Below are 26,545 nucleotides of genomic sequence, written 5' to 3'. Positions count from 1 at the left end.
CTGAGTGGTAGAATTGCTCGTTGCGAAGGGCAGCGTATACGAGCACTTTAATCGAGACCTCAGACCACCCCCCGAGATGAGTGCATATATATATAGATACACGCCCACACTACACAATACAGTTGAAATTTTTATTGAACGTTGTACGGAACAAAGACACTCAAATCGAGCGGGCTCTTAGTGCCACCTTGCAGCATTTTGAGAGTGGGCATAAGCATTCGAACCATATGGCACTACTTCTCGAAAATCTGCAGATATAGTTGCTGAAGCTGCTGCTTACTTCAGTGGACTGTGAGAGTTCTTTTAGAGGTTGACGTATTCCATCCTACTACTACTACTACTATTACGGCTAAAGTCATTACGACAGCGACATTTGATCGTTTCACTTGAAAATGTGCTTCGGGCGCGTAGAGCGCACGAAGGTAATTTCTGGTGTATTGACGTCCAGATTAAACAAAAAATGCAGAAAGTAGACCCGTGGGCAAGCAGTCGTCATCGTGGCCAGCTGTCAGTTCTTTAAGAGCGAGTACACAAAATGTACAAAATGGAACCCTCCGCAGACAATAGCGGTGACCTGCATAGAAAAGGGAAAGAATGGCGTAAGAGGGCATCTTGAACACGTATACATTATATAGGCAAGCTGAACTTTGCCAAGCCAAATTAACGGCTGATAGCCCTTCACAGGAATGCAGGTGCTAAACCATTTAAGATAAGTGACCACTGAATCTGCCTCTTAAAACAAATTTCTGCCCAACTACAACACTTGAATAAGTGTTTCCTTATGTTTATGTGCAAGCAGCTAAATGTTGCTCAAATTTAGCATTGTAGGTAGTAGGCAATACACTACGCCATACCACAGTACACGACACCTTACCTCATTACTCCACGCTACATATAGCACATGACACACCACACACCTCACAACATCCTACACCTTACACCTGACATCGCCACACCACGCCACATCACACCACAAACCGCGATGCACCACAAGCAGCTAGAGTTCAAATGACTAGATTTCCGCACATTAAGCAACCTGTCTATACCTATGCAGTACTCAACTTAGCACAAAGTAGTTGCACAACTATCGGTCACCGTATGATTATCGGACACTCATACTCTTTACCGCGAGGAACTGCCACTCACCCCGTCGATGACCGAAGCGTTGTTGACGCTTCCGATCCCACCGGCAATATAACAAGCGGCTGCTATAAGCTGGAAGACGCTGTACTGAAAAAAAAAAAAAAAAAAAAAAAAAAACACTCGCGCCTTAACATGTGAACAGCAAATGTGTTTTATCCACTGAACAAAACTATAAAAGCTGAACGCTAGCGAGTAACAAAACTCGTGGCCAATGAAAAAGTGGACCAGCATTTCAGCTTCCGACATTTTTCCCTAATCAGGTGGTATCTAGAAGTTGCAGATAAACAATGTAATAGGGCCCGGATATATCGCACCCAGATGTTTTGAATTACAAGCTACATCGAACACATAGAATTAGCCCCTAGAAAAAGCTGCCTAAAGGTATAAGAATCACGCAGTATATTGAACTATAATCTCACCGTTTATTTATTTAGTTAGTTAGTTAGTTAGTTAGTTAGTTAGTTAGTTAGTTAGTTAGTTAGTTAGTTAGTTAGTTAGTTAGTTAGTTAGTTAGTTAGTTAGTTAGTTAGTTAGTTAGTTAGTTAGTTAGTTAGTTAGTTAGTTAGTTAGTTAGTTAGTTAGTTAGTTAGTTAGTTAGTTAGTTAGTTAGTTAGTTAGTTAGTTAGTTAGTTAGTTAGTTAGTTAGTTAGTTAGTTAGTTAGTTAGTTAGTTAGTTAGTTAGTTAGTTAGTTAGTTAGTTAGTTAGTTAGTTAGTTAGTTAGTTAGTTAGTTAGTTAGTTAGTTAGTTAGTTAGTTAGTTAGTTAGTTAGTTAGTTAGTTAGTTAGTTAGTTAGTTATACAAGTACCTGCAGCACCTCAAGGGCATTATTGCGGAGGGGGGGGGGGATTGGAAGACATCATATGTCCTAAATGAATATGTGACAAAACCTTTAAAAGCAACTAAGCACAGTGGGAAAAGCAAGACAGTAACAAAATACGCAACATCGATAAGTCATCTCGACGGCAAACGGTCTTCAGGGCACCATGGAGCAAAATTCACAACACAGTAAATGGAAACTGCACTATCACATGAAGCGCGATGCGAGCCAAAAGATATGAAGTAAACGGGATGATATGCATCTACGGCAGACGGCGTGAAAATAAAGGCTAAAACTCTGAACACGTTTTACCTTCACCAATGCTCTTGGGAAGCCTATTCCAGTGTGCAGAAGCATGCGGAAAAACGAATTATGGTAGACACCAGTTCGACAGCGCATTTCAAGAGCTTTCAGCTCGTGATCACATCGTTTAGAGATGAAGTGGGCAGGGGAAATATACAAGTTGATATTTATTCCTGTGGGACCAGAGCTAATTAGGGAAACAAATTCTAATTTTGCAGTTAATCGGCGGTGTACTAGTTTTTTCCAACCAAGGTTCTCTTTAATTAGTGTAGTACTGCTAAGGATGTTATAATTACCAGAAACAAATCTTGCTGCACGGTTTTGGATGGTTTCACGCTTTTCTATAAGATTCGAGCTCTGGGGGTCCCATACCACGCAAGCGTATTCGAGTACCGGACCAACACTTGTTATGTAAAGCAGTTCTTCTACCTTCAAGGGGGCTTTATATAAATTAGGTCGAACGAAGTTTAGCATACGAGATTACTTCAACGGTAAGTATTCAATAAGTCTATTCCATGTTAAATTTTCTGAAACAAAGACCCCGAGATATTTGTAATGTTAGACCTTTTCAAGTAGTCCGTCCAAATTATAGACTGATCTCAAAGGAGAACATTTACGGGTGAACGACACAAGTTGACATTTAGCACTGTTCAAAGACATTCGCCACTTAGTGCACCAAGCATGAATTTTGTTGAGATCATTCTACAAGCTGTTAACATCATAATCAATCTCTACATTTCTGTATTGGCACTATCATCAGCATATAACCTCGCTTTACATTCTATATTTTGCACAATATCATTTATAGAGACTAAAAATAAGAAAAGAACCGACCCGGAAGGCCAGAGGTTACGGTGACATGTGTTGATTTAGTGCCGTTTATTAAAACATGCTTCGTTCGCCCAGACAAGCAATTTATAATTCAATCCACTATTGTAGGGTATATACTGAGACAAGATAATTGATGTAATAGCAATGCATGAGAAACGGTATCAAAAGCTTTCCGGCAATCCAGATATATGCATTCTAGCTGAAATCCAAGGTCAAAAGAGTAAAAGAGATCGTTAGAGAACTCTACCAGTTGAGTCATACATGACAAGCCAGGCCTGAATCCATGTTGAGTATTCGAAAAGAAATTATTGCTTTGAAGGTGTTTCATCACAGCACTGTAGATAATGTGTTCGATTGTTTTCCAATATACGCATGTTGGAGAAATAGGCCGTAGTTTTCTAGTACACTTCTGAGACTGTTTTTATGAATAGAAACGACGGGGACTACCTTCCAGTCTGCAGGTAATAAAATGATACTTAATAATATATAAAACAGAGCTACTAAAAATGCGCAGTTTCTTGTGAGTAGGATTTTAATACCTGCAATGGAAGGCCATCAGGATCGCCAGCCGATTTGTTGTTCAGATTAGAAAGTAGCTTGAGAACACCGTTATATGTGACAGTAACCATAGGCATATTCTCGTAGACTATTTCTTGTATTTCAGGCAGTTCACCAAAGTATGTCTCATAAAAGACACTTTTAAAATAGGAATTTAAGCAGCAAGCCTTCTCATAATCATCAACAGTGTGTTTTCGCCAACGGATAAACTAGGGACGGTGGTGGCCTCTTTCCTATTGATTTTAACAAATTTCCGAAATGTTTTTGCATTAACCCTCAACTTTGCGCCAAGCGACGAAATATAAGTTTGTTTATATTTATTTTTATTTTTGTAGTTCACGTAACGCATTTCCTGGAAAACAGACTGATTTCGAGTCTTTAAATACGAAGCATACAGGCTTCGTTTCTTGTAAATTAGTGAGCCAATTTTTTTTTATCCACCCAAGGTTTATCCTTCCGGCGCCTAGTTGTCAAAACTTTGGAAGGTATGTATTTTTCAGTTAAAGGTATGTAGTTTTCAGTTTTTCAGTTTACATTATCTCTAAAAAGAATCCAAGCTTCATCTATGTCCACTGAGTGGCTGACCTCATAACAGAAATAGGAAAAAGATAAGAAAGTTCTTGTGATAAAGACGTGTAATTCCCATGGTTGTAGAAAAAAACGGTACTTATGGGTTGATCTAACTGAAGCGGCACAACACGTGGCAACACCGTAATCATCATCACTGATACCAGGGATGACACCTGCAGTTTAGATCAATGACTATAGTGCCTAGAATATACTGGCTAGTGTGCTGAGCGCGCGCCCCGCGCTATGCGAGAGGGTGGCTCCTTCTGTGATCCCTGCCCGCTACTGTCAATAGAGGGCGCTGCTCGTCGGGAAGGTGCCACAGTCGCAGCTGCGCTGGCTGCGCAGACTGGTCGCCGCCGGTTTTGACGTGTGTTGCAGCTTTCCACGTGCTTCTTCAGTGACTGTTTTGTAGCTTTGCTACTTTTGTGCGTGTCTTGTGGCTGCTCTGTCATTGGGCGTGAAGTTTCGAGAATTGTTTCGGAAGTTCGCGAAACAAATGCCAGTGGCGCAGGACGATGTCAAAAGCAAAGCGGCAGTGCAAGGAAACGAAGTGTTTTGTGCCGCTTTGTCGGAGTGGTTACAAGTCTAGCAAATAGCGTGTCTCGAAGTTTACTGCTCCAACCGACCCTGTGCGGCTCGCGGATTGGGAAAGGAAAATCAAGAGAGGGGACAGAAAGTTGACGCCATCAGCTGTGGTGTGCGAAAAACACTTTGAAGACATCTGCATCGAGCGCTCGTTCAAGGTAACAGTCAACGGCGTTGTTAATGATTTTCTCCGAGAGAAACCCCGTCTAACGCCCGATGCTGTCCCGACTGTTTTTGAGAACTACCCTCCACACCTTATGCCCAAGACGGCACCAAAAAGGAAGGAAAGAAACATATGCGAGCAGCAACCAGCTCGTAAACGCCTTAAGCGGGACGCAGGGACTGGACCCGGCGATTCGGGCTCGGAAATCAACGAGGGCTCCTGTTTTCTCGAAGCTGGCTTTCAAGACTGCAACAACTCCTCCGGCTCCAGTGAAGCGGGCATTGTGGGTGAACAGAGTGGCAGCCAGGCTACACTGCAGACACCTAACCTCCACGGAGGCCGTCATCCGTTTGAGGACATTCTCATTCCGGTTACATGGATGCGGATACCTTCCGTGGATGACAGCCTAGCTTATGCTTGCTGCGAAGCACGAGCAAATAATTTTTCAAATTTGTTCATGGAAAGAGTGGTCAGCTTTGGAAAGCCTTCAGCTGATGAAGGCTCGGTCGTGGCCACTGTTTATTTTAGAGGCCGAGAGGATGGCAAGAAAGCTGTCAGGTCACGGAATGAGGCGGAATCTTTGATTGGAGATGTTAATATGAAATACCTGTGCGGCGGCTGCGGTATGAAGCCTACTTCAACAAAGTATGCTTCATACCGGGAAATGTATTTTGCCGAGAGGTGCCTCCTCACAACTGAGTCCAGAGGAGAAACTTGTGCGCGATGCAAATATCAACGCAAGCTTGCCCAAAACCAAATGCGCAGAACAAAGAAAAAAAGTGCGTGCAATGAAAAGAAAAAGTCTAAGAACATCATTCGCAATTTGGCCAGAACAAGAAGGAGGCTTACCAGTGCACAGGCACAAATTTCCCAAATGAAAGAACGAAACGAAGCACTAAGTGAACAGGAATTTGAGAAAAGAATCCAGGCACTCCCTCGCAAGCAGCAGCTGGCTGTGAAGAACTGTTTTCTTGCTGCTAATGATAATGGCGGGCTCATTTACCCAAGTCAAGCCTTATCAAATGCTGTAAAGCTCATGGAAGATAGCTTTACATCATTTTTCAGCAAGAACAAGTTGCATATGGAAAGCTTACTTGAGTTGGCCAGCCTTTTACATTCCCTAACGTTTCCAACTCATGGGTGCCCCGAGCATCAGAAGCAGACACTGTCAGCTGTGCTAAAGTTTTATGTTCTGTTGAGATTTAGATTCTTTGTCAAGGGACCTAACAAGGAACGAGACGGACAGCGAGAGCGACTGAAACTGTTGAAGTTGCGCCACTGCAATTGAACGCACTTTTCATAGCTTCTGTTCGCCAAAAAGCATTGCCTTCCACTCGCATTGTCACCTTTGATTAAACATGCTGCCTTCGTTCTATTAAACCGAATCTGTGTTTCGTGACTTGCATTCTTTGAGTTTGAAATCCTCCAAACAAGAAAGCTCTCATGTGCGTTTACCGGGTTAGCGTGTGGCTCACGTACCGATCGAGCTTTCAAGTTCGAGCAATCTGCACAAAGCAATTCGATATTATCATTAGCATGTTAAAACGTTATATCAATCCTAAGCTCCTGAAAGAGCTCTAAAACAAAGTATTAAACGTGAGCCAAAGCAACGCGCAGCTCCCTTTCCAACTCTCAGCAGCGCGGCGCAATGTGCGCGAGAAACCGGCTCGCACCCTCTCGCACCACAGCGCCGCTATGCGGCCGCCGCCGGCAGGCATCAACTCTGGTGCCACCGCGCCGCCCGCGCTCAGCACACTAGTCAGTATATTCTAGGCACTATACAACTACTCAGAGCTAGCGAAAAATAAATCCGAAGTGCTGGCAGAAGAATGATCTCGTTGCGTGCATTCAGACACGAATTAGGTTAGGTCATTAGTTGTAATCAACTGTGAAAAGGCTAGAGATAGGGCAGTGGAATCTGTGAACACAGGTTTGCCATTATCCTAGTCAACAGCAGGCATGTTAGCCTTCACCAAGTATATGCTCACAATTTGCGGTTGTTAAAAAGCTTGATAGCTCGGTAAATGTTTCCGGATTACCAGAACTATGAGGTCGGTAAAAAGACCCAACAGCGAGGTAATTGCCATTGTTCGTTCTAACCCTGCACCATACGGATTCAGAATAATTTAAAGAATTAGGTAGTTCATCTTTGAAGGAATTCATTGATGGAGAAGAAAAACGCCGCCACCATGTGTATTTCTGTCACACCGGTAAACATCATAACCACACGGAAATACTTCTGAATTGGCAACGGTTTAAAGAAGTCACAATTCAGTTCCGATCACTATGTGTGGTTGGAAAGCGGAAAGTGAAGCAGCAAACTCGTCGACCTTGTTTTTCATGCTTCGGCAGTAACAAGAAGTGTTATTTTTAGCGCCAGTACGCAAGGTTTTAGGTTCTGCAGAATGCTTGACCTTTAGCTATCGTTTTACTTCGGTTACCACATTTTTTCCGTGGTCATAGCCAAAGATTTTGTTTCCCATGTGCAGTTCATCAAAACGTAGTTTAAATGAGAGGTTTGTGGCCTGAGCATATTCAACCAGTTCTGAACGTGCATGTCCGATAGCTGGACTGAAATCGTCTCGAATTGCGTATTCCTTATCGTTCAGCTTGATCCGCACGACAAAATTTTATTCGATACAGCGAACCACAAACCGAATTCTTGCATGTGAGCCCCGCCGTGGTGGTGCAGTGGTTAGGGCGCTTCTCTACTATGCCTGAGGATTCGGGATCGAATCCCGGCCGCGGCAGCCGCTTTTAGATGGAGGCGAAAAGCAAGGCGCCCCTGCACTGTGCGATGTCGGTGCACGTTAAAGAATCCCAGGTGGTCGAAATTTCTGGAGTGCTCCACTACGGTGTCTCTCATAGCCTGATTTGCTATGGGACGGTATACCCCCCAAACCAAACCAAAACCTGCAAGTAGCGCTTCTCCTAACGGCCCTGTACGATCGTTTTTCGCGCCCGGCGGCAGCTCAGCCACGGTGCTTTGGGCACCTGCTAGCAGCTTCTATTAGCGTTATTGATGGTAGTCTTGCGGTCCGCGGCATTCAGTTTTCACACCACATTAGTGTAATGCGGCGAAGCAATCCTAGAAAATGTTCAGCAACGACCCTCACCTGGCATTCTTGAATAGCTTCACTGCCAAAGGTGTCGCGGAAACCAACTGTAACTTAATTCTAACGAGCGAGTGGGTGCATTGTGTTCTTGCTTTTAAGATGCAGATAAAGTGATGTATTATGTATTTCCATGTAAACTAAAGCTTGTACAGGCCTATGCACCTACATGTAGTTGTCATGACCAGGCAGCTGAAAGCTTCTACGAAAATGTAGAATCGGCAATGCGGAAAGTAAAAACGCAGTATACTGTACTAATGGGTGACTTTAATGCCAAGGTCCAGGCAGTAGGTGACTATGGCATTGGTTCTAGGAATAGCAGGGGGGAGTCACTATAGTTGAGTTTGCAGAGCGCAATAACTTAAGAATCATGAATACCTTCTTCAGCAAACGGAAGAACCGGAAATTGACATGGAACAATCCTAACGGGGAGACTAAAAATGAAATTGACTTCATAATGTGTTCAACCCCCGCCATTGTGCAAGATGTAGAGGTAATCGGGAAAGGGCGATGCAGTGACCACAGGATGGTGAGGCCCCGAATTAGCCTATATCTGAAGAAGGAATGCAACAGGTTAGTAAGAAAGAAGTCCATCAACGAATTAGCGGTGAGGGGGAGGGCAGAAGAGTTCAGGATCTCGCTACAGAATGGATATTCAGCTCTAACCGAGGATGGCGACATTACCCTAGAAGCGAAAAACAATAATTTCAGAGATATCATTACTGAGTGCGCTTATAAGTAGGCGGTAGGATAGTTAGAGAGGATACCGGTAAGCTGTCTAAGGAGACAAAAGATTTGATTAAGAAACGCCAGAGTATAAGAGCTTCCAATCCAAAAGACCAGATAGAATTGGTTGAAATATCAAAGCTAATCAATAAGCGCAAAGTGGCCGATATAAGTAATTATAAGATGGAAAAAATAGAGCTTGCTGTAAAGAACGAGGGAAGCCTTAAGCGGTGAAGAAGAAATTAGGCATAAGCAAAAAACAGATGTATGCGCTAAAGGACAAGGCGGGTAACGTCATCACGAATATATACAAGATAGTCAAAGTAGTCGAAGAGTTCTACACTGATCTCTACAGTAGCCAAAGTAATCAGGACTGTAATGAGATTGGCAGTAGGGAAAAACAGTCAGACGTTCCACAAGTGACGGAGGACGAGGTTAAGAAAGCAATAGAAACTATCAAAAGGGGGAAAGCAACTGGAGAGGATCAATCAACTATAGATTTGTTGAAGGACGGGGGACATATCGTGCTAGAAAAACTGGCTGCCCTGTATACGCAGTGCCTGGTGTCATCGACGGTACCGGAACTATGGAAGAACGCGAACATTATCCTCATGCATAAGAAAGGGGACACTAAGGATCCTAAAAATTACAGACCAATCAGCTTACTGTCTGTTACGTATAAGGTATTTATTAAGGTAATCACTAATAGAATCAGGACAACCTTAGACTGCAATCAAGCAAAGGATCAAGCAGGTTTTCTGAAACGGTACTCTACTATAGATCATATCCATGCCATCAACCAGGTAATAGAAAAATGCTCTAAATATAACCAGCCCTTATACATAGCATTCATTGATTACGAAAAAGCATTTGACTCAGTTGAAACCTCGGCGGTGATGCAGGCATTGCGAAATCAGGGGGTAGACGAGCCGTACGTGAAAGTGCTGGAAGATATATATAGTGGCTGCACAGCTGCACAAGAAAGTAACAAAATTCCCATAAAGAAAGGTGTTAGACAAGGAGACACAATCTCCCCAGTACTATTCACAACTTGCTTAGAGGAAGTATTCAGAGACCTGGAATGGGAGCAGTTAGGGATAAGGTTAGATGAAGAATACCTAAGTAATCTGCGATTTGCTGATGACCTTGCCTTGCTAAGTAACTAGGGGGAGGAACTGCAAATAATGATTGATGACCTAGACAGGAAAAGTAGAAAGGTAGGCTTGAAAATCAATATGCAGAAGACTAAGGTACTGTTCAACAGCCTCGGGAAGGAACAGCAGTTTAGGTTAGGTAGCGAAGCACTGGAAGTAGTAGGCGAATATGTCTACTTAGGACAGGTAGTAACGGCAGATCCGGACCATGAAAAGAAAATAACAAGAAGAATAAGGTTGGGATGGAACACATTTGGCAAGCACTCGCGGATTATGACTAGCAGCTTACCGGTATCGCTCAAGAGGAAAGTATACAACAGTTTCATCTTACCTGTACTCACCTATGGGGCTGAAACGTGGAGGCTAACCAAGAGGGTTCTACTTAAGTTGAGGAAAATCCAGAGGGCTATGGAACGAAAAATGGTAGGGGTAACATTAAGAGATAGAAAGCGTGCCGATTGGGTCAGAGAAATAACTCAAGTTACTGACATTCTAGTGGAAATCAAAAAGAAGAAATGGGCATGGGCAGGACATGTAGTGCGAAGAGAGGATAACCGATGGTCGCTTAGGGTAACAAACTGGATTCCAGGGGAAGGACAGCGTAGCAAGGGGCGGCAGAAAGTTAGGTGGGCGGATGAGATTAAGAAGTTCGCAGGTGTCAAGTGGATGCCGCTAGCGCAGAACCGGGATAATTGGAGAAATATGGGAGAGGCCTTCGCCCTGCAGTGGGTATAGTCAGGCTGATGATAATGATCATGATTATTTCCATGTTTTATGAATAGAACTGTGGACATAATAAATAATTTCATGGTCCCCTTCGAGTTCAATATGGGTATTCGGGTTCGACTATGGTGCACCCAAGATCAAGGGCTTTGTAAGTATGTAGAAGGCGAAACTGCACTCTTTAGAAGTTCAGTGCAGATGAGATGAGGCAACGCAGGCAAAAGTTTGCGGACGCGCACATTCGTGACACAAACGAGTCACGTAGTTGTAATTCTGTCTTATGGCCAATTCGAGTGGGAGAGCAAGTGCACTCGAGAGCACTTCGAAAGTGCTTTCAAACAAGCGGGCGCCCTCCAGTGGGATGGCAGGAGTCGAATCACTGGCTTTCAATGGTAGAGGAGGAGGGCTTTTCCTCCAATGAGAGCAGCCGAGAGTACACTCGGCTGCTATCTCGTCTAAAGCGAGTGTAGAGGAAGCAACATGGCATAAAGCGTCATATCCGCGCCATCTTTTTTTTTCTCTCTCTCTTGAGCCGGCGACGCTCAAAGGGGCGGCTGCAAAGCGTCTGCGCTCGGCGAACTCTTCGGAATCAAGAAGCGGAAAGCATTGTTCAGGTGCTGTATGCATGTTTGAGAGGCGCTATATACTGGCATCGAAAGGGACAAAGGAAGCAAATCGCCAGAACAAAGGCACACAAAACAAGCGGTTCTTCATGGAGCGTTGGCCTATCCTCGGGTTGCAACTGCCGCCACTGCTGGCAGGCGGAGAATGCAGGGAAGAGAATTGCGGTCACGTGGTCGTAGCGTGCTGCTCTCGACAGAGCGTTCCCGTTGGAGGGCAGTTACACCCTCGCTCGGCGTGCTCCTGTACTGCTCTGCAATGCTCGGCTCCTCTGCTCTCTTCCCCCCAACCGAATGCGCCAAGAGTTTAACTCCCCCTAGTTGTGAGGGAAGCGATTTCAACTGGTTATCTGAACTTCACACACAATTTGCTCAGACCACAATGAGTAACAGATAAACGCATCAATTAGTAGAAAACAAAAGCCCTTCACTTTAAATTTTGCCTATGGATGTGCGTCGGTGCAACCTACGGTGCAGTATACTAATGGGAACTGTAAGACAACGAGCAGGTTCCGAGTAGAGACGCAGAGGCTGTGGAAAAAGATTGCGATGGAAGCACTCACGTAAAACAACTTCGGCAGCATTAGCGCCGTGTGGAGGCTCAGCATAGACGAACACAAGAACACGCATCCATTGGTAGTAAACGCGCATGCGCAGCCGTACAGGAACTGCTCGCTGGCCGTCGTCGCGCCTAAGGTGCTGTACGTCACCCACAGGAAGGTGCCCACAATCTGCGTCCAAACACATTACATTCACACGACATATTGAAAAAACAAGCAGCGATAAATCAAAGGTTTTATTGCGACCATGTTTAACGTGGGTAATTGAAAGTGATCACAAGCCGTCAACAGTGTGCGCTCGTAAGAACCCAGAAGGTCTATACGCTTCGGCAAGCACTACCTGACAATATTAATGGTATTTTTTCCCACATCCTCCCTGCTAATATTGTCCTCTTTCGTTACTCGCTTCATTCAACAATGAACTACCGTGCTCTTATTTTGCTTCCTCTGTTGATTGTTCCGTTCTAATTAAATTGCCTCTATTGTTGTGTATGCACTGATGCACCTCTGCATGGGCATCGAAACCCTGTTCTTTTTTTTTTTCTGTCACGGAAATGTGGTCGGCAGTATTCGCAAAACGCTGTTTACAGAATAGAGGGTGCGTACAACAAAGGTAAAGGCTTCCGTGCATAATACATTCTCACTGCATCGACATGCTCTAGATTTCGGATTTCTAGGCAGTGCAAGCTCACAGCTTCTCGTGCGCGTACGTGAACGCGCACACAGCAAAGGGAATATTTGTTACGGCGCATCGTACCTGAAGCGTTCAGCACAATTTTTTTTAGAGTCGCTGGATAAATTTTTTATTGCAGTGAATGGAGAAATTTCACAGTACCACGAAGATCCCATCTTGTGCTGGCAAACGGGATCGACGCGTCCAAGAAACTCCCCTTTCATTTATGCTTTCGGACCTTCTTCATCCTCTTATTGGCGAATTACTACCGTGTTAGAAGTGCATCGACGCAGAGCAGCTTTGCTGTATTCCTGACAGTACTAAAGTAACGACAGTTTGCTCGTCCAGTATTTTAGCTGGCTGAATTCCTGTCAGTATTTCTTCGGGTAGTCTAAAAGAGAGCATAAAGAAACATCCATTGAAATGATCTGTCTAGAATAATAATATATCACTAATTTTATACTGGAGCAAAGTTTCCTATGAATCCTTCATCAATTGTTTGCTGTCTGGCTGAGCATTGCCACATAATATAAGCTTTCCGGGTGCTAGCTAGATGGATTGAATGTGAAAATAAGAAAAATGAAAAGATAAAAACTATAATAGTCCGAAGATCCAGCATGATAGTTTTGGAAAGGGGAATTCATAATTAGCCTGGTGGTGAAATACGGACCTCATTAATTTGAAGCGCTGCCGTAAGAAACAAGGCATGTGACCTCAGAAGGAAGTAGTCTTGATTGTTTGGAGAAACCTGAACAATGCATAAATAACAAAAGGTTTACTTTTAACTTACGAACGGGGTAACATGCAACTTAAACAGCTTGACGGATGCAAGTCACGCATCGAAGGCGAGACAACCACGATTACATATTGCTATATAATATGTTAGTCTAGTGTGTAACGTAATCACGATGTTATTAGGCGTCATTAGTTCACGGCCGCCTAAACCTGAATTTGATAAATTAAAGGAGCCTGCACACCTCCATGGAAACATTACCACATGCGTGTACATACGTTTGCAGTTTTGGCCTCATCGTATAGTGGCGCGGGGGTTAGGGCACTCGGCTGCTCTACCCCAAAGATACGGGATCAAATCCTGGCCGCGACGGCCGCTTTTTGATGGAGGTGAAAAGCAAGGCACCCATGTACTGTGCTATGTAAGCGCAGGTTGAAGAACACCAGGTCGTGAAAATTTCCGGAGCCTTCCACTACGACGTCTCTCATAGCCTTATAAGTAGCTTTGCGACGTTAAATCCCATAAACCAAACCAAAACAAACAAGCACGTTTTGCTCACCGCCAAGTATACGCCGACACCCGGCTTTTCTAACGCAGGATCCTTAATGCTATCTCGTTAATCAACCCAAAACTTTTTTTGTTGTATTCTTTTGTTTCTTCTTTCTGCGTACTGATCATTAGCCTTTAGTATACGTGCACAAACTTATTGAACAGCGGAACAATGAATTAATGAATACAGCTTTCATTCCGAAGGGAAAGATGATGCTCCTCTCGGCCTTTTTGTGAATTATCAGGTTTAATTTCATGGGATTTAACATCCCATATTAGCACAGGTTATGAGGGGCAGCGTAGTGAAGGGCTCCTGATATTTGCGACCACCTAGCACTATTCAAGGCGCACTAACATCGCTCATATTTCCATTCGCCTCTATCGAAATGAGGCTGTCGCGGTCGGGAGCGAACACGGGACCCCCGATCAGTAGTCAAGATCCCTTAATCACTGAGCCAGTGTGGCAGGAAATCACAATATGAAGGGGGCTTGGCTTATGTGTTTTTGAGGCCAGAAGCAGCTCCTCGTCTGTTAATATTTTGAGCCTTGCGTGGACCTTCTTTCATTTGTACATACCATGCTCATCGTACCGCGCGACGGCTCCGGCGCGCGCCTGGGTTCGTGATCGGATTAAAACGCTAGACAAGGCATCGCTGGCCGTGCCGTCACGACCTTGCCGTCTCGACCTAGCCTTCTTTTACAAGTGGTGGAGGTGACATTCGATCCCCTTGCTGCCTTGGGCCCTGCCTCTCGCTGGAGCTACGTTCCGGTCGCCGTTTGGCAACTGCCACCATCGCTATGTGTACCGACAGTACCCACGAACCGGCCAGACCCTCTATACCTCGGCTGCACCACCCCCTCCGGCTGTGCCCACACGACAGCGCGACCCGCCGCTGTTCATTGGTCGTTGTGATGAAGACGTCGATGACTGGATCGACACCTATGAACGCTGCAGTGCCTACAACCGGTGTGACGATGCTCTGAAATGTTTCAATGTTTCTTTCTACCTCATTTAGGTAGCCAAAAACTTGTTTATTAATCGCGAATCTCACACCACTAACTGGGCCACATTCAAACAGCAGTTCCGCCAATACTTCGCCAACCCGGCAGTTCGGACTGAGATCGCGAAGACAAAGCTCGCTTCCCGCCTTCAAGGTCCCGATGAGTCATATGCGTCTTACATAGAGGCCATACTTGCACTTTGCCGACGCATTAGTCCCACCATGCCGGAACCTGAACGAGTACACCACGTCTCGAAAGGAATCGATTCTATGGCTTATTCCACCTTAGTTGCCCAGAATTCTTCAACTGTTGATTCCGTTATTACGACCTGCCAACGCCTCAACCAGCTGCAGTCCTCCCAATTGCAGCCCGGCATCGCTACTGGCCCGGCCTCTGCTGACCTCGATCTGCGGACACTGATTCGAGCCATCATCCGCGAGGAGCTCCAAGCCTTTCTGTTGACACGGGTACGATCATTCTTCCGCACCTTCTAATGATGCCGTTCTCCGCACCATCATTAAAGAAGAGTTAGAAACCATCACCCACCCTGTGACATCCGAACCTCCTGCCCAGCGCCTACCTATGCGCACGTCGCTGCATCCCCCCTACTTTGGTTCCCCCGCCTCGACCAGCACCAACCTACAGTCACGTCAATGCAATAGCGACGGCTCAACCTGCACCACCCTATTACGCACCTTGGTACCCCTCCCGACCAGTTTGCTATTACCGTGGCATTAGAGGACATATATCCCGCTTCTGTCGTCGCCGCCTTCAGAACGAGCGCAGTGGTTACGACACCTTCGAATGTGGCATAGCTTCAACGTCATATTATCAACGCCGGTTTATACCAACCCATCTCGACGATCCTCCCCTCCTCCAGAATCCTCGTCTGAGCCTCGTGGGACCCATGTATCCCGACGCCGGTCCCCATCCCCATACCGCCGCTCAGTTTGTCCTATCTGACCCGCAACAACTCTCCCTATCCGCCATCCGGAAAACTAAGCGTTGCAGTTTCCGGAGGTCAAACTGCACTCTGCGAACTTACTAAATGTCCTCCTGATCGCGCGTATAATGTGATTTCTGTTTTCGCTAAAGGATTGCCGGTCAAAGCATTGATTGATACAGGGGCTGCAATTTCTGTAATTCACGCCGATTTGTGCTACCGTTTGCGAAAAGTTACGACACCATATGATGGGCCTGAGCTCCGTGGAGCTAATGACGTCCTTTTGCGCCCTTTGGCGAAGTGCACCGTACGAGCTGTTATTGACGGCGTCCGCCATCACGTGCAGTTTGCTCTGCTTTCACCTTGTGCGCATGTGATGATTTTTTGATGGGATTTTTTCTCAACCGCTTCCGCGTTAATTTTTTGTGGCGACCATGTTATCATATGACAGACAGCGATTTTTCATCAGAAGTTTCTGAACGACATCATCCCCTCGTTGCCGCCGCTGATACTGTTTTGCCTCCTCAGTGCGAAAAACTACTTACCATTAATCCTGACCACATCACTGATGGGGACATCCTCATCTCCTCATCGCACCATCTTATCGTCATCTTGCACGCAGCATCGCCTTCCCGTCTAGTCTTGTCTGGATCTGCAAAGGCTCACCGACAGTAGCGGCCACTAACACTTCACGTGAGTCCCTCGTGCTCCCAAAAGGAACTTCTCTCCCTTGCATGGTGGATGTTCAACCCTTTTTCCTGATGGGGCTCACCGCCCCTCTGCCTCAGCACCGTGTTTCGTAAGACGTCCCTCTTTCTGTTTTCACAAAGACTATTTATCCTAACCTCAAGCCGAACCAACGCCAAGAACTGCTGACATTGCTTCGACACCACCAAGCCATTTTTGATACTACTTCCCACCACTGGCACGGACTGGGAGTTGTGACCGATCACCATGCTCTTTGCTGGTTGTCTTCACTCAAAACTTTGACAAGCCGACTTGGCCGTTGCATTCTACGTCTGCAAGAATACCATTTCGACGTCACTTTTAAATCGGGTCGCCAACACCAAGACGCCGACGCTCTTTCTCGCTGTCCACATTCGGAATCAGCTTGCTGTTTTTCTTCCCAATGCATTTCCACCTATGACCACAGCCGACCATCTCTTTCCCCGACGTATACCACAACAGTTTCTTTTTACGACTCTGAGAACAAACACCCTCTCCGCTCACAGCAATTAGCCGATGCCTACTGCCGTCCCATCACTGACCGCCTTAGCGGCGCTTCGGACCCACCCTATGCTCGGCCTCGCCAACAGCTTCGTAATTTCAAGCTCGAAGATGGCATCCAACTCCGCTACGTGTATCCCTGATGGAACTCGCAGGATCCCAGTCGTGCCGCGTGCGCTTCACCAACGTATACTGGCGGCTCTCCACGATGACGCTCCTGCAGGTCACCTTGGTTTTGACAAAACCTACGACCGCGTGAAAAAAACGATTCTTTTGACCTGGCCTATCTTCCAGCGTTGCCAAATACATTGCATCCTGCCCTGTGTGCCAACGTCGCAAACGGCCGACTTCTTCGCCCGCTGGCCTTCTACAACATCTTCCCTGTCCTGCCACGCCATTCTACGTAGCCGGCATCGACTTATATGGTCCCCTACCTCTCTCCGATGGGGGTAACTATTGGATTGTAACAGCTGTCGACCACCTTACACGCTACGCTGAGACAGCACATGTACCGACCGGTTCCGCTCAAGAAGTAGCATATTTCTTTTTGCGATCAATTATATTGCGTCATGGCGTTCCTCGGGTCCTCCTAAGTGATCGCGGGACGGCCTTCTTATCGACAGTCGTTGCCCAAGTTCTTCACGCGTCATCCACCCTTCGTAAAACAACCTCAAGCTACATTCCCCAGACTAACGGTCTGACTGAGCGATTTCATCGCACCCTATCGGATATGATATCCATGTACATCACACCGGATCATCGAAATTGGGACACTATTCTATCATTCGTCACATTCGCCTATAATACAGCAGTACAGCGGACTACCGGTTACTCTGCATTTTTCCTCGTTTATGGCCGTCCTCCCACTACAGTTTTTGACACTTCCTTCTCTACGCCCGACTACTCCACATCAGTACCTACCCAGTTCTTATCTCGTGTGGCCAGATGCCGTCATCTTGCCCGCCTCAACACAGCAGCGTGCCAGGAAGACCGCAAGAGTTGCTACGATTCTACGCATCGCGTGGTCTCTTTTAATCCTGGTGACGGAGCACTGCTTTATGCACCGCTGCGCACCCCTGGCCTTAGTGACAAATTCCACCACCGCTACCATGGTCCCTACGAGGTCATCAGCCAAACTTCTCCAGTTAACTACGAAGTCACGCCTGTTGATCCTCCAGCCGATCGACGCCACCGTGGAACTGAAATTGTTCATGTTTCTCGCTTGAAACCGTTTGTGCGCCGCGGTGCAACGGTTAGTTAGGTGCGGCGAGGCTGGCTGCTTCCGACCCCCCGGGCAGATTGTGTGAGCCTTCCGTGGACCTTCTTTCATTTGTACATACCTACATCATCGTTCCGCGTGCCGGTTCCGGCGCACGCCTGGGTTCGTGATCGGATTAAAACGCTAGGCAAGGCATCGCTGGCCTTGCCATCACGACCTTGTCGTCTCAACCTAGCCAATTCTTTCACAATATCTTGGCCTTCTGACTTGCGTTTTGCCTTGTCTCCTGGTCGAACTGCGTCACCTGGTCGCGTTGTTGTAGCTTATGCCAGTCCGTTTTTCTCACAGTACTTGAAGCAGGCTGCTTCGAACTCAGCATGTTGAAATGGCTTGTGCAGCGTAGCTGAATCGTATCGGAATTACTGGGATCATGTTGTCATGTGGTATGTGTTAAATTACGTGTCACCCTCGTTAGAAACCAACGGATTTCCATTGCAGGCATTTATATCTGCTCTACAAAGTTGCTGACAGTGTGCGCTTCGGTCGTGCATAACAGTTTTTTGTTGGCGTGAAACCATCTATCCGGTGCGTGAGGAGTGCACGCTGCGTTGCATATGGCACACATATGCAACGACGTCTTCACCTAGTGCTTCAACCAATTCCACATAATTGCGCCTAGTGTTCTGAGGACATCACTACTGAGAATCTGCAGGCAGAAGTCATGGTGTCATCAACCATGTTGGTTACAACTCACCACCTCGAGAACGTTGAGCCATCCGTCAGTGGTCAGGGTGTACTCGCGGATGTAGAGGCGCACCATGGTAACGTCAACGCAGTTGAGCTTCTAAATCCTGCGCACGCAATGAACAGCACCGCTGTTAGTACCAACGATATACCGAAGTCTTCAAGTGTAACTATCTTAACATCTACCGAACATACAGAAAGGCGCAGTAGTCTTTCAAATATTTGATTAGAAGAACGCTTTTTTTTTTTCTAGTGTACAAACATGTCCAGACATTATTCCAACGGGAGGTTGTTTATGAACAAATGTTTTTCGCAAATCGTAAGATTCAGTGATCATAGTCATCAACTCTCAGATTCACTCTTGGGACGCTCGTGGTTTTCTGTTATTCATTGACGAAAACGCGCGCCACTGCTTTTTCTTTATGACGATCTTAGGTGAGCGCTTTAAAGCAAGCTTTCGCTACGCATCGCAAGGCTGGATAATCCCTATCAATATGTTTACAACGATGTTTTACAATATTATGAAGATGTCTTGCATTTAAAAGTCATGCCCAAAAACGTCGGACTTGATCTACATATTTAAATAGGGTCCAATTGATATATATATATATATATCGTACGCTATAGCTAGACATTCGCCGGTCTAACTGACATAAATAAAAATAAAAGCGAGGACGAAAAACATCAATGCAATCTAAGCGGGGATGGGAAGTTTATTTTTCTTGAAAACATATCATCATGCAGGTGCATCACAACGAGGCCGAAGAGACACGGCCGCAGCTGATTTCGTTCACCCAAACCACGAATGAGAGCACCACAATAGTGGCGCGCGAATGGGCTAGTCACGTGGTTTTATTTGTATTTCGCTGGCTTACTTCTGAGCCCAGAAAAAAAGATATACGTGATGCTTTCGTTATCGCAATTACTGGAATGGAGGTTTCTGAAGGCGGTCTCCGAATTTCACAATTTACATTTTTGGTCTAAAGTCAATATTTATTCAATTAGAAAACTTAACCTAATTAGTCAATTAAGCAATTTCAAAACAACAATTGCCTGTGGTGCGCAAGACGACTTGAAGGTTGTATGCAACTAGTTTCCCTGGCATACTTTAAATATATTATTTTTTTACACCTTGGTTCAAGTTAGCTGGGACACCCGATATATAAATAAATGAATAAATAAATATATATATATATATATATAGCGAAGTATACGCTTCATTAAAGGAAACATTTTTTATTTTTCATTTCACTCGACGTTTCGATCGGAGACCGAGAGAAAGATCGGTCTCCGATCGAAACATCGAGTGAAATGAAAAATAAAAAATGTTTCCTTTAATGAAGCGTATACTTCGCTATATACTCTTTTAGCAGTCTAGTACGTTATGTTCTCGCAACCTATATATATATACATATATATATATATATATATATATATATATATATATATATATATATATATATATATATATACTGACCTTTTATTGAGTACAATGACGTCATCAGAGAGAAAAGCTTGAAGCATTTGTCTAATCGTTATATAATATTCTGACTGACTTTTCAGAATGCCCTCTCTGTACTAGACATTTGCCTCAATACTCGGCTTTGTGAAGACGCTTCAGTGACAGCCAGAGAAGAACCCCCCCATACGAGATGTGTCCTCTCCTTGGTTGGAAACCAGTCACCCCAGCAAAATACATGAGCAAAGGCATTAGCAGCAACACACTGAAGAGTAGTGGACAGCCTAAGTATTGAACGTGGCAGTTGGCGACCTAAGGGTGTAACTGGAATGCATCGTTCTACAAGGTGCTCCCACAAGTTGCAGCGGAACTCCGCCCCATACAACGTTCAGTTCACAGGTGCCTTGACAAACTTCTAAATTGTTTACAAAGTAACTTGCACACTACGAACAGATCCACAGATTCGTAAACTGGCATGACTGTAGCGTGAAGAAGCTTCAGCAGGAGAACCCAGTTTTCCGCCGTTTAAGGGCAGCATTATCATCGTTCCATTGCTTAGAAAACTTCTTGCGTACAAATAACCCCTTTTGACCCGAACGCATTATGAGCTGAAGCGGAAATACTTAACGAGCATCTATGAAATCGCGCGCTGTCAACAGAGGCCTGCTCATACAGTCTAGTGATAAGACCAGCAATTAGTAAATACTGAAATCAAGTGTGCCTACCAGAGCTATCAATACGACAAAAAAAAGTGTTCCTTCTCTGCGAGCTTCACCACAACATCTGGCAATTTTGTTTCGCCGATAATCACTACTGTTAGAATTTTTGCTAAACAAGTTGACCCCCCCCCCCCCCCCCCCCCGCGAAAGTAAACGGATCTTCCAAAACGAAATACGTGTGGAAAGGCATCTGTCGATTTTTCTCAGAAATAAATATGGAAGCCTATCGGTTAACTATGCGTTATGGCACTTCTGTTACCATAGAGAGCTGTGCTGCAGGTTGTCTACGAAATCTACGGGTGCCGGTGAGTCATTGTGCGGGAAGCCACTGGTGATCGTACTACGGAAGTGCCACTAAAAGCTGTGAGTGTGATATGAAAGGGATGGCCGTAGCACGCGAAATCATTTAAGCGACTGTTTACGGCTCTGTGAACCAACTTCCCCAGAACGCGTAAACCCGAGATATTTTCTTCTCGTCCGCATCCGTTGCGCTGTATCGTGAACTATGGAACACCAACTCGCCCAAGCATACACGTTAGCAAGATACAAATGAAGCTGACTGCAGACCGCCAGGGCCCCTGTCGCGACTCGAGCACCAAGATAACCTCGATGCGCGAGGGGACGACGCCGTTCATACCGCAACACGGAGGCGAACGCGAGATGTGCACATGATATGCACGGCACGCCACGAATCCACCAGAACATATGTTGGCCCGTTTCTGACCTCTACGTTGCTGTGAGGAGAATGAAGGCCTCGCGACGTGTCGTCTACACAGACCGCAAATTCTTTTGCAGTAGAGTGAAAATGTGAAGCCTGGCTCCTTAGAAAACGCTCCAAGAGCGCACGTTCTACAGCCGACGCTGTCGCGATCTACAGACGTTCTAGGGTTACGCGGAATCCTGTGAGGTTTCTCTCTTTTTTTTTTTTTTTTTTTTTGCAGCTTCAATATTTTCTTTCATTTCCTCACTGCTGAATACTGCGCGCAACACCTATTTTTGTCTGTGGTCTAGTTGTTACCAGATAGCTCGAAAAATGAAAGATGACATACAGTACTGCGCACCGTGCACTCAGTACATGAGTAAGGTCTAAGAACATAAATAAAAAAGGAAATAAATGGCCAGCCAGAAACGATTCAGTCAAAAACTCGCTATGAAAAAAAAATGGTGCACTTACGAAAATTTTGACCGCCACACGGATGAAGGAGGCGAAGGTTTGGCAGGCGGTGAGCTTTCCGAGAGGCCTCCGTGGCTTGCGCGGCGGGACTGACTGTTTTTTACCAAGCACGGATTAACAGCGTCTCCTGATGGGAAACAGCGGCGTGGTCTAGGGCTGCCGTCTTCTTCTTCTCGCCTGTGTAGATATGGCGCATACCCACAGTGGGGAATTGGCTAGCGTTCAGTGCATGTGCAAGAATTCAATGCATGATTTTGACTTAGACTGTATGATATATAACTTGTTAATTGGGATTAATGTTGAAATAATTTGCAAAAATTTCTCACGTGCACTTGCTTTGCTTCGGCGTCGTCTTCTCTCTTGTACAGTGGGTTCACATTCTATTTATTTTGTTTAATAACGTGCAATTCATCTGCTGGTGTCCTGAAGAGGGAGCCTACTTCGCGACGGTTCATACAAAATAAGCCTTTCAGAGTTCTCTCAAAACGTTAAGGCGTATGAAAAGTCTTAAATCGTGAAACGACGGTGCTGCCGTAGGGAGGCTGGATGGACCAAAAAACAAATGTATAAACTTCCGTGGCCATTTAAAATTAAGACGTTACGCTAATCCCACTAGTGAGGATTTTTTTTTTTTTTCATGCACTTGCCCGAAGCCGCAAGTTGAATCGGGAGTAATGCCTGTTTAGACGTTGAAGCAAAAAACGACTTTCTAGCGTCAGTACCTGAGACTTTCGAACAGCGATTATAAAAGAAACATACTGCAATTACAGCGCTCTCAAGGAATTCCTTAACTACACTGTGAAGAACGGGAGGCACGAAAGGGGGCAAAATGCGCGTCGCAGTGGAGGACTGCGGATTCATTTACACCAACTGGGGCCTTTTAACGCGCACTGGCACCACACAGCGCAAATGGAGGCTTACGTTTTGCCACCATAGGACTGGGGCATCCGCAGCCGGGATTAGGTCTCAAAACCTCGCACTATAAACAGTGCTCGAGGAATTACCGCGGCGGGTCATGTGCGCGTCACCGCTCCGATCCACAGCGTGGTTTCATTTGTACAGAGCGTGCTAGCAGACAACGGAATAGCTGCAGTGGATTAGCCGTTGTAGCACCTGGACGCTGGGTTAAAGAGCTTTGGACTGAATTCAGACCGCGGTGGTCGCGGTCGCATCTCTGCGGAGGGTGAATGTATTACACCCGCCGGCTGTGCAATGTCAGTGTCTGTTAAAATACTCTATAGGTGGACGGAATTAACTTGCAGTCCTCCAACGTGGCTAGTTTCATAGCCCACATGCAGTTTAAACATGTTAAACCTTACATGCCATAACATTTACCATACCAACGTTTGAGGCACGGCTAAGAAGAACGCTTAAATCATCATCATCATCATCATCATCATCAGCCTGATTATACCCACTGCAGGGCGAAGGCCTCTCCCATATTTCTCCACTTAACCCGGTTCTGTGCTAGCTGCATCCACTTGACCCCTGCGAACTTCTTAATCTCATCTGCCCACCTAACTTTCTGCCGCCCCCTGCTACGCTTTCCTTCCCTTGGAATCCAGTTTGTTACCCTCAGCGACCATCGGTTATCCTCTCTTCGCACTACATGTCCTGCCCATGTCCATTTCTTCTTCTTAATTTCTACTAGAATGTCGGTAACTTGAGTTATTTCTCTGACCCACTCTGCACGCTTTCTATCTCTTAATGTTACCCCTACCATTTTTCGTTCCATAGCCCTCTGGGTTGTCCTCAACCTAAGTAGAACTCTCTTGGTTAGCCTCCAAGTTTCAGCCCCATAGGTGAGTACAGGCAAGATGCAACTGTTGTATACTTTCCTCTTGAGCGATACCGGTAAGCTGCTAGTCATAATCTGCGAGTGCTTGCCAAATGCGCTCCATCCCAATCGTATTCTTCTTGTTATTTCCTTTTCGTGGTCCGGATCTGCGGTTACTACCTGTCCTAAGTAGACATATTCGCCTACTACTTCCAGTATTTCGCTACGTAATGTAAACTGCTGTTCCTTTCCGAGGCTGTTGAACATTACCTTAGTCTTCTGCATATTGATTTTCAAGCCTACCTTTCTACTTTTCCTGTCTAGGTCATCAATCATTATTTGCAGTTCATCCCCCGAGTTGCTTAGCAAGGCAATGTCATCAGCAAATCGCAGATTACTGAGGTATTCTCCATCTACCCTTATCCCTAACTGCTCCCATTCCAAGTCTCTGAATACTTCCTCTAAACAAGCTGTGAATAGTACTGGGGAGATTGTGTCTCCTTGCCTAACACCTTTCTTTATGGGAATTTTGTTACTTTCTTTATGCAGAACTATGGTTGCTGTGCAGCAGCTATATATATCTTCCAGCACTTTCACGTATGGCTCGTCTACCCCCTGATTTCGCAATGCCTGCATCACCGCCGAGGTTTCAACTGAGTCAAATGCTTAAATGCCTAAAACTGGGAGCTTTTGATCCACGTGGTAGTTCAGACGCATTCATTAGCAGTACACTCGTGCATGAGAGAAAAAAAAAGGACGTCAGAAACTTGAGACACCTTACCTTTAAAGCGTGTACGCTGTCGTTATAAACAATCAAAAGCACTAATGTAATTTTAAGGATAGTATTAAGAACATCCATAATGATGTCATCCTAAGGCAAATCCTTTTAAAGTGTGTACCTCGCTTCAGGCTTTTAGAGGTTCGAACTGATTTCAGAAGGCAAAAAGGTTAAAATATCAGCCATTACTGTGATTATTTATAGAGTTTTCAGCGCTGATGTATAGAATAAAATTCACAGCCATTCTCGAGCGCGACCATTTTCTATCGACTGGCGCGCGCCTTGCGGGCGTTTTCTTGGGCACTGAGCTAAAAGGGCACTTCGCTAAAACTCACTTTTGTTGCCGTGTTTCTTGGCGGCGCGCCTGTGTGGTAGTCGCCATTTACTGTCTTTCGAGCGCTTGAAAACATTGTCGAGCACGTTTTCCCAGAACGGTTGTACTGCAGCAAGATTTTTGGGTTGTCATAGAGGTAAATGAATCAGACATGCGATCTCGTTTCACATTTGCGTTAATTACATATGCTGACGTTCAGCTCATGCTAACGTTGCTTTTCCTGTACGTCACTGCGGTGAAGACTTTTTTCTGGAAAATTAGAACCACTAGGTGTACCGCTCGGATGCAGTTCCGTGTGCTCGCTTCCTACCAGCCAAAAATCACTTTTTAAAAATGGCTGTCTGGTCGATTGCGTGATGGTGGGGCGGCCCCTTCAACAAGTTATTTTTTTTTAGCTCAGCTCAGCCGCAGAGCTAACAGAAAGCATGTTTTGGCGCATTTTACTTAAACTGTGCTTCGTGGAGATCCCCCCTTTTTCTGCTTGGGAAATGTCGCGCCTCTGAATCTGCGGCCTTTGCATGTTACCATGAGATATTATGCACCTTTTCAAATGCTTAAAATACGTTAACAAAGAAAAGGGCACCAAAATAATACAAGCTGGCGCATAAGAAGATATTTTTAAAAATTATTAAAAACAGCGAAGAAGCGACCTTTCAAGACTTTTGGGGCCAGAATAGGAGTATATATATTTTTTTTTCTCGGAACTTCTCGACGCATTTTAGAGTATCGCGTAGCCTTTTGGGACAGTGTCTGGGAATAGTGAGTGCGCATTTCGATGCGACTCAGGTACCTAGGTATCAGCAGCAGAAAAATACCGCAGTCAGCCATTTTCCCGTCGCCTTCCCTCTGATCTAGATCACTGGCAGTTTAAATGGGCAGCAATCGTAATTTTTCGCCTGAACAACCTTTGATCATCAGCTCGCCTATTCTGGTAACCCTTGAGCATCATTACATTCAAATCATTAAATCTGCGTTCTGGTGCATAAAACTGACAACACGTGAAAAGAAACCAGACGCATATCTATCATAGACGGCAGCGTGCGTAAAGGGTAGCAGCAAACGAAACGCCAACGCATCAATCTGCTTATAAATGCCAATTTCCGTTTCGCTGCCTGCCTGATCGACTACTCTCGGGCAACCAGGAGTAATGCGTGTCAAAGAACTGTAATGTTCTCTGGTACAGTGAACATGGCACGCGCGCCGATAGAACGACCAGTAGTCCGCGAGTGCGTACGCGCCTGAGGATAGCATCATGGTGTCGAGAGTATTTGCCGCGACATCGACCTAGAGATGAAGCCACCGTCGCTCCGACAATGTGAGTCGGCAGACGGCGGCGCTCGCTGAAGC

At 45.5% G+C, this 26,545-nt stretch overlaps 1 protein-coding gene across 1 annotated transcript; it reads right to left on the bottom strand.

The window, feature by feature from the left end:
- Nucleotides 1-456: 456 nt before the first annotated feature.
- LOC146204775 (uncharacterized) lies at nucleotides 457-19,033 on the bottom strand. The gene is made up of 4 exons (XM_084586559.1): nucleotides 18,968-19,033; nucleotides 11,871-12,038; nucleotides 1,147-1,230; nucleotides 457-574 (listed from the first exon to the last, which is right to left on the bottom strand). Exons 1-4 carry the CDS (start codon nucleotides 19,031-19,033, stop codon nucleotides 509-511), a joined length of 384 nt encoding a protein of 127 aa, XP_084442685.1. The 3' UTR covers nucleotides 457-508.
- Between the last annotated feature and the right edge of the window lie 7,512 nt (nucleotides 19,034-26,545).

This window comes from Amblyomma maculatum, chromosome 1 (assembly GCF_055883805.1).
Source record: "Amblyomma maculatum isolate TAMU_Amacu chromosome 1, ASM5588380v1, whole genome shotgun sequence".
Lineage (NCBI taxonomy): Eukaryota > Metazoa > Arthropoda > Arachnida > Ixodida > Ixodidae > Amblyomma > Amblyomma maculatum.
This window is presented reverse-complemented; position numbering and strand designations above follow the sequence as displayed.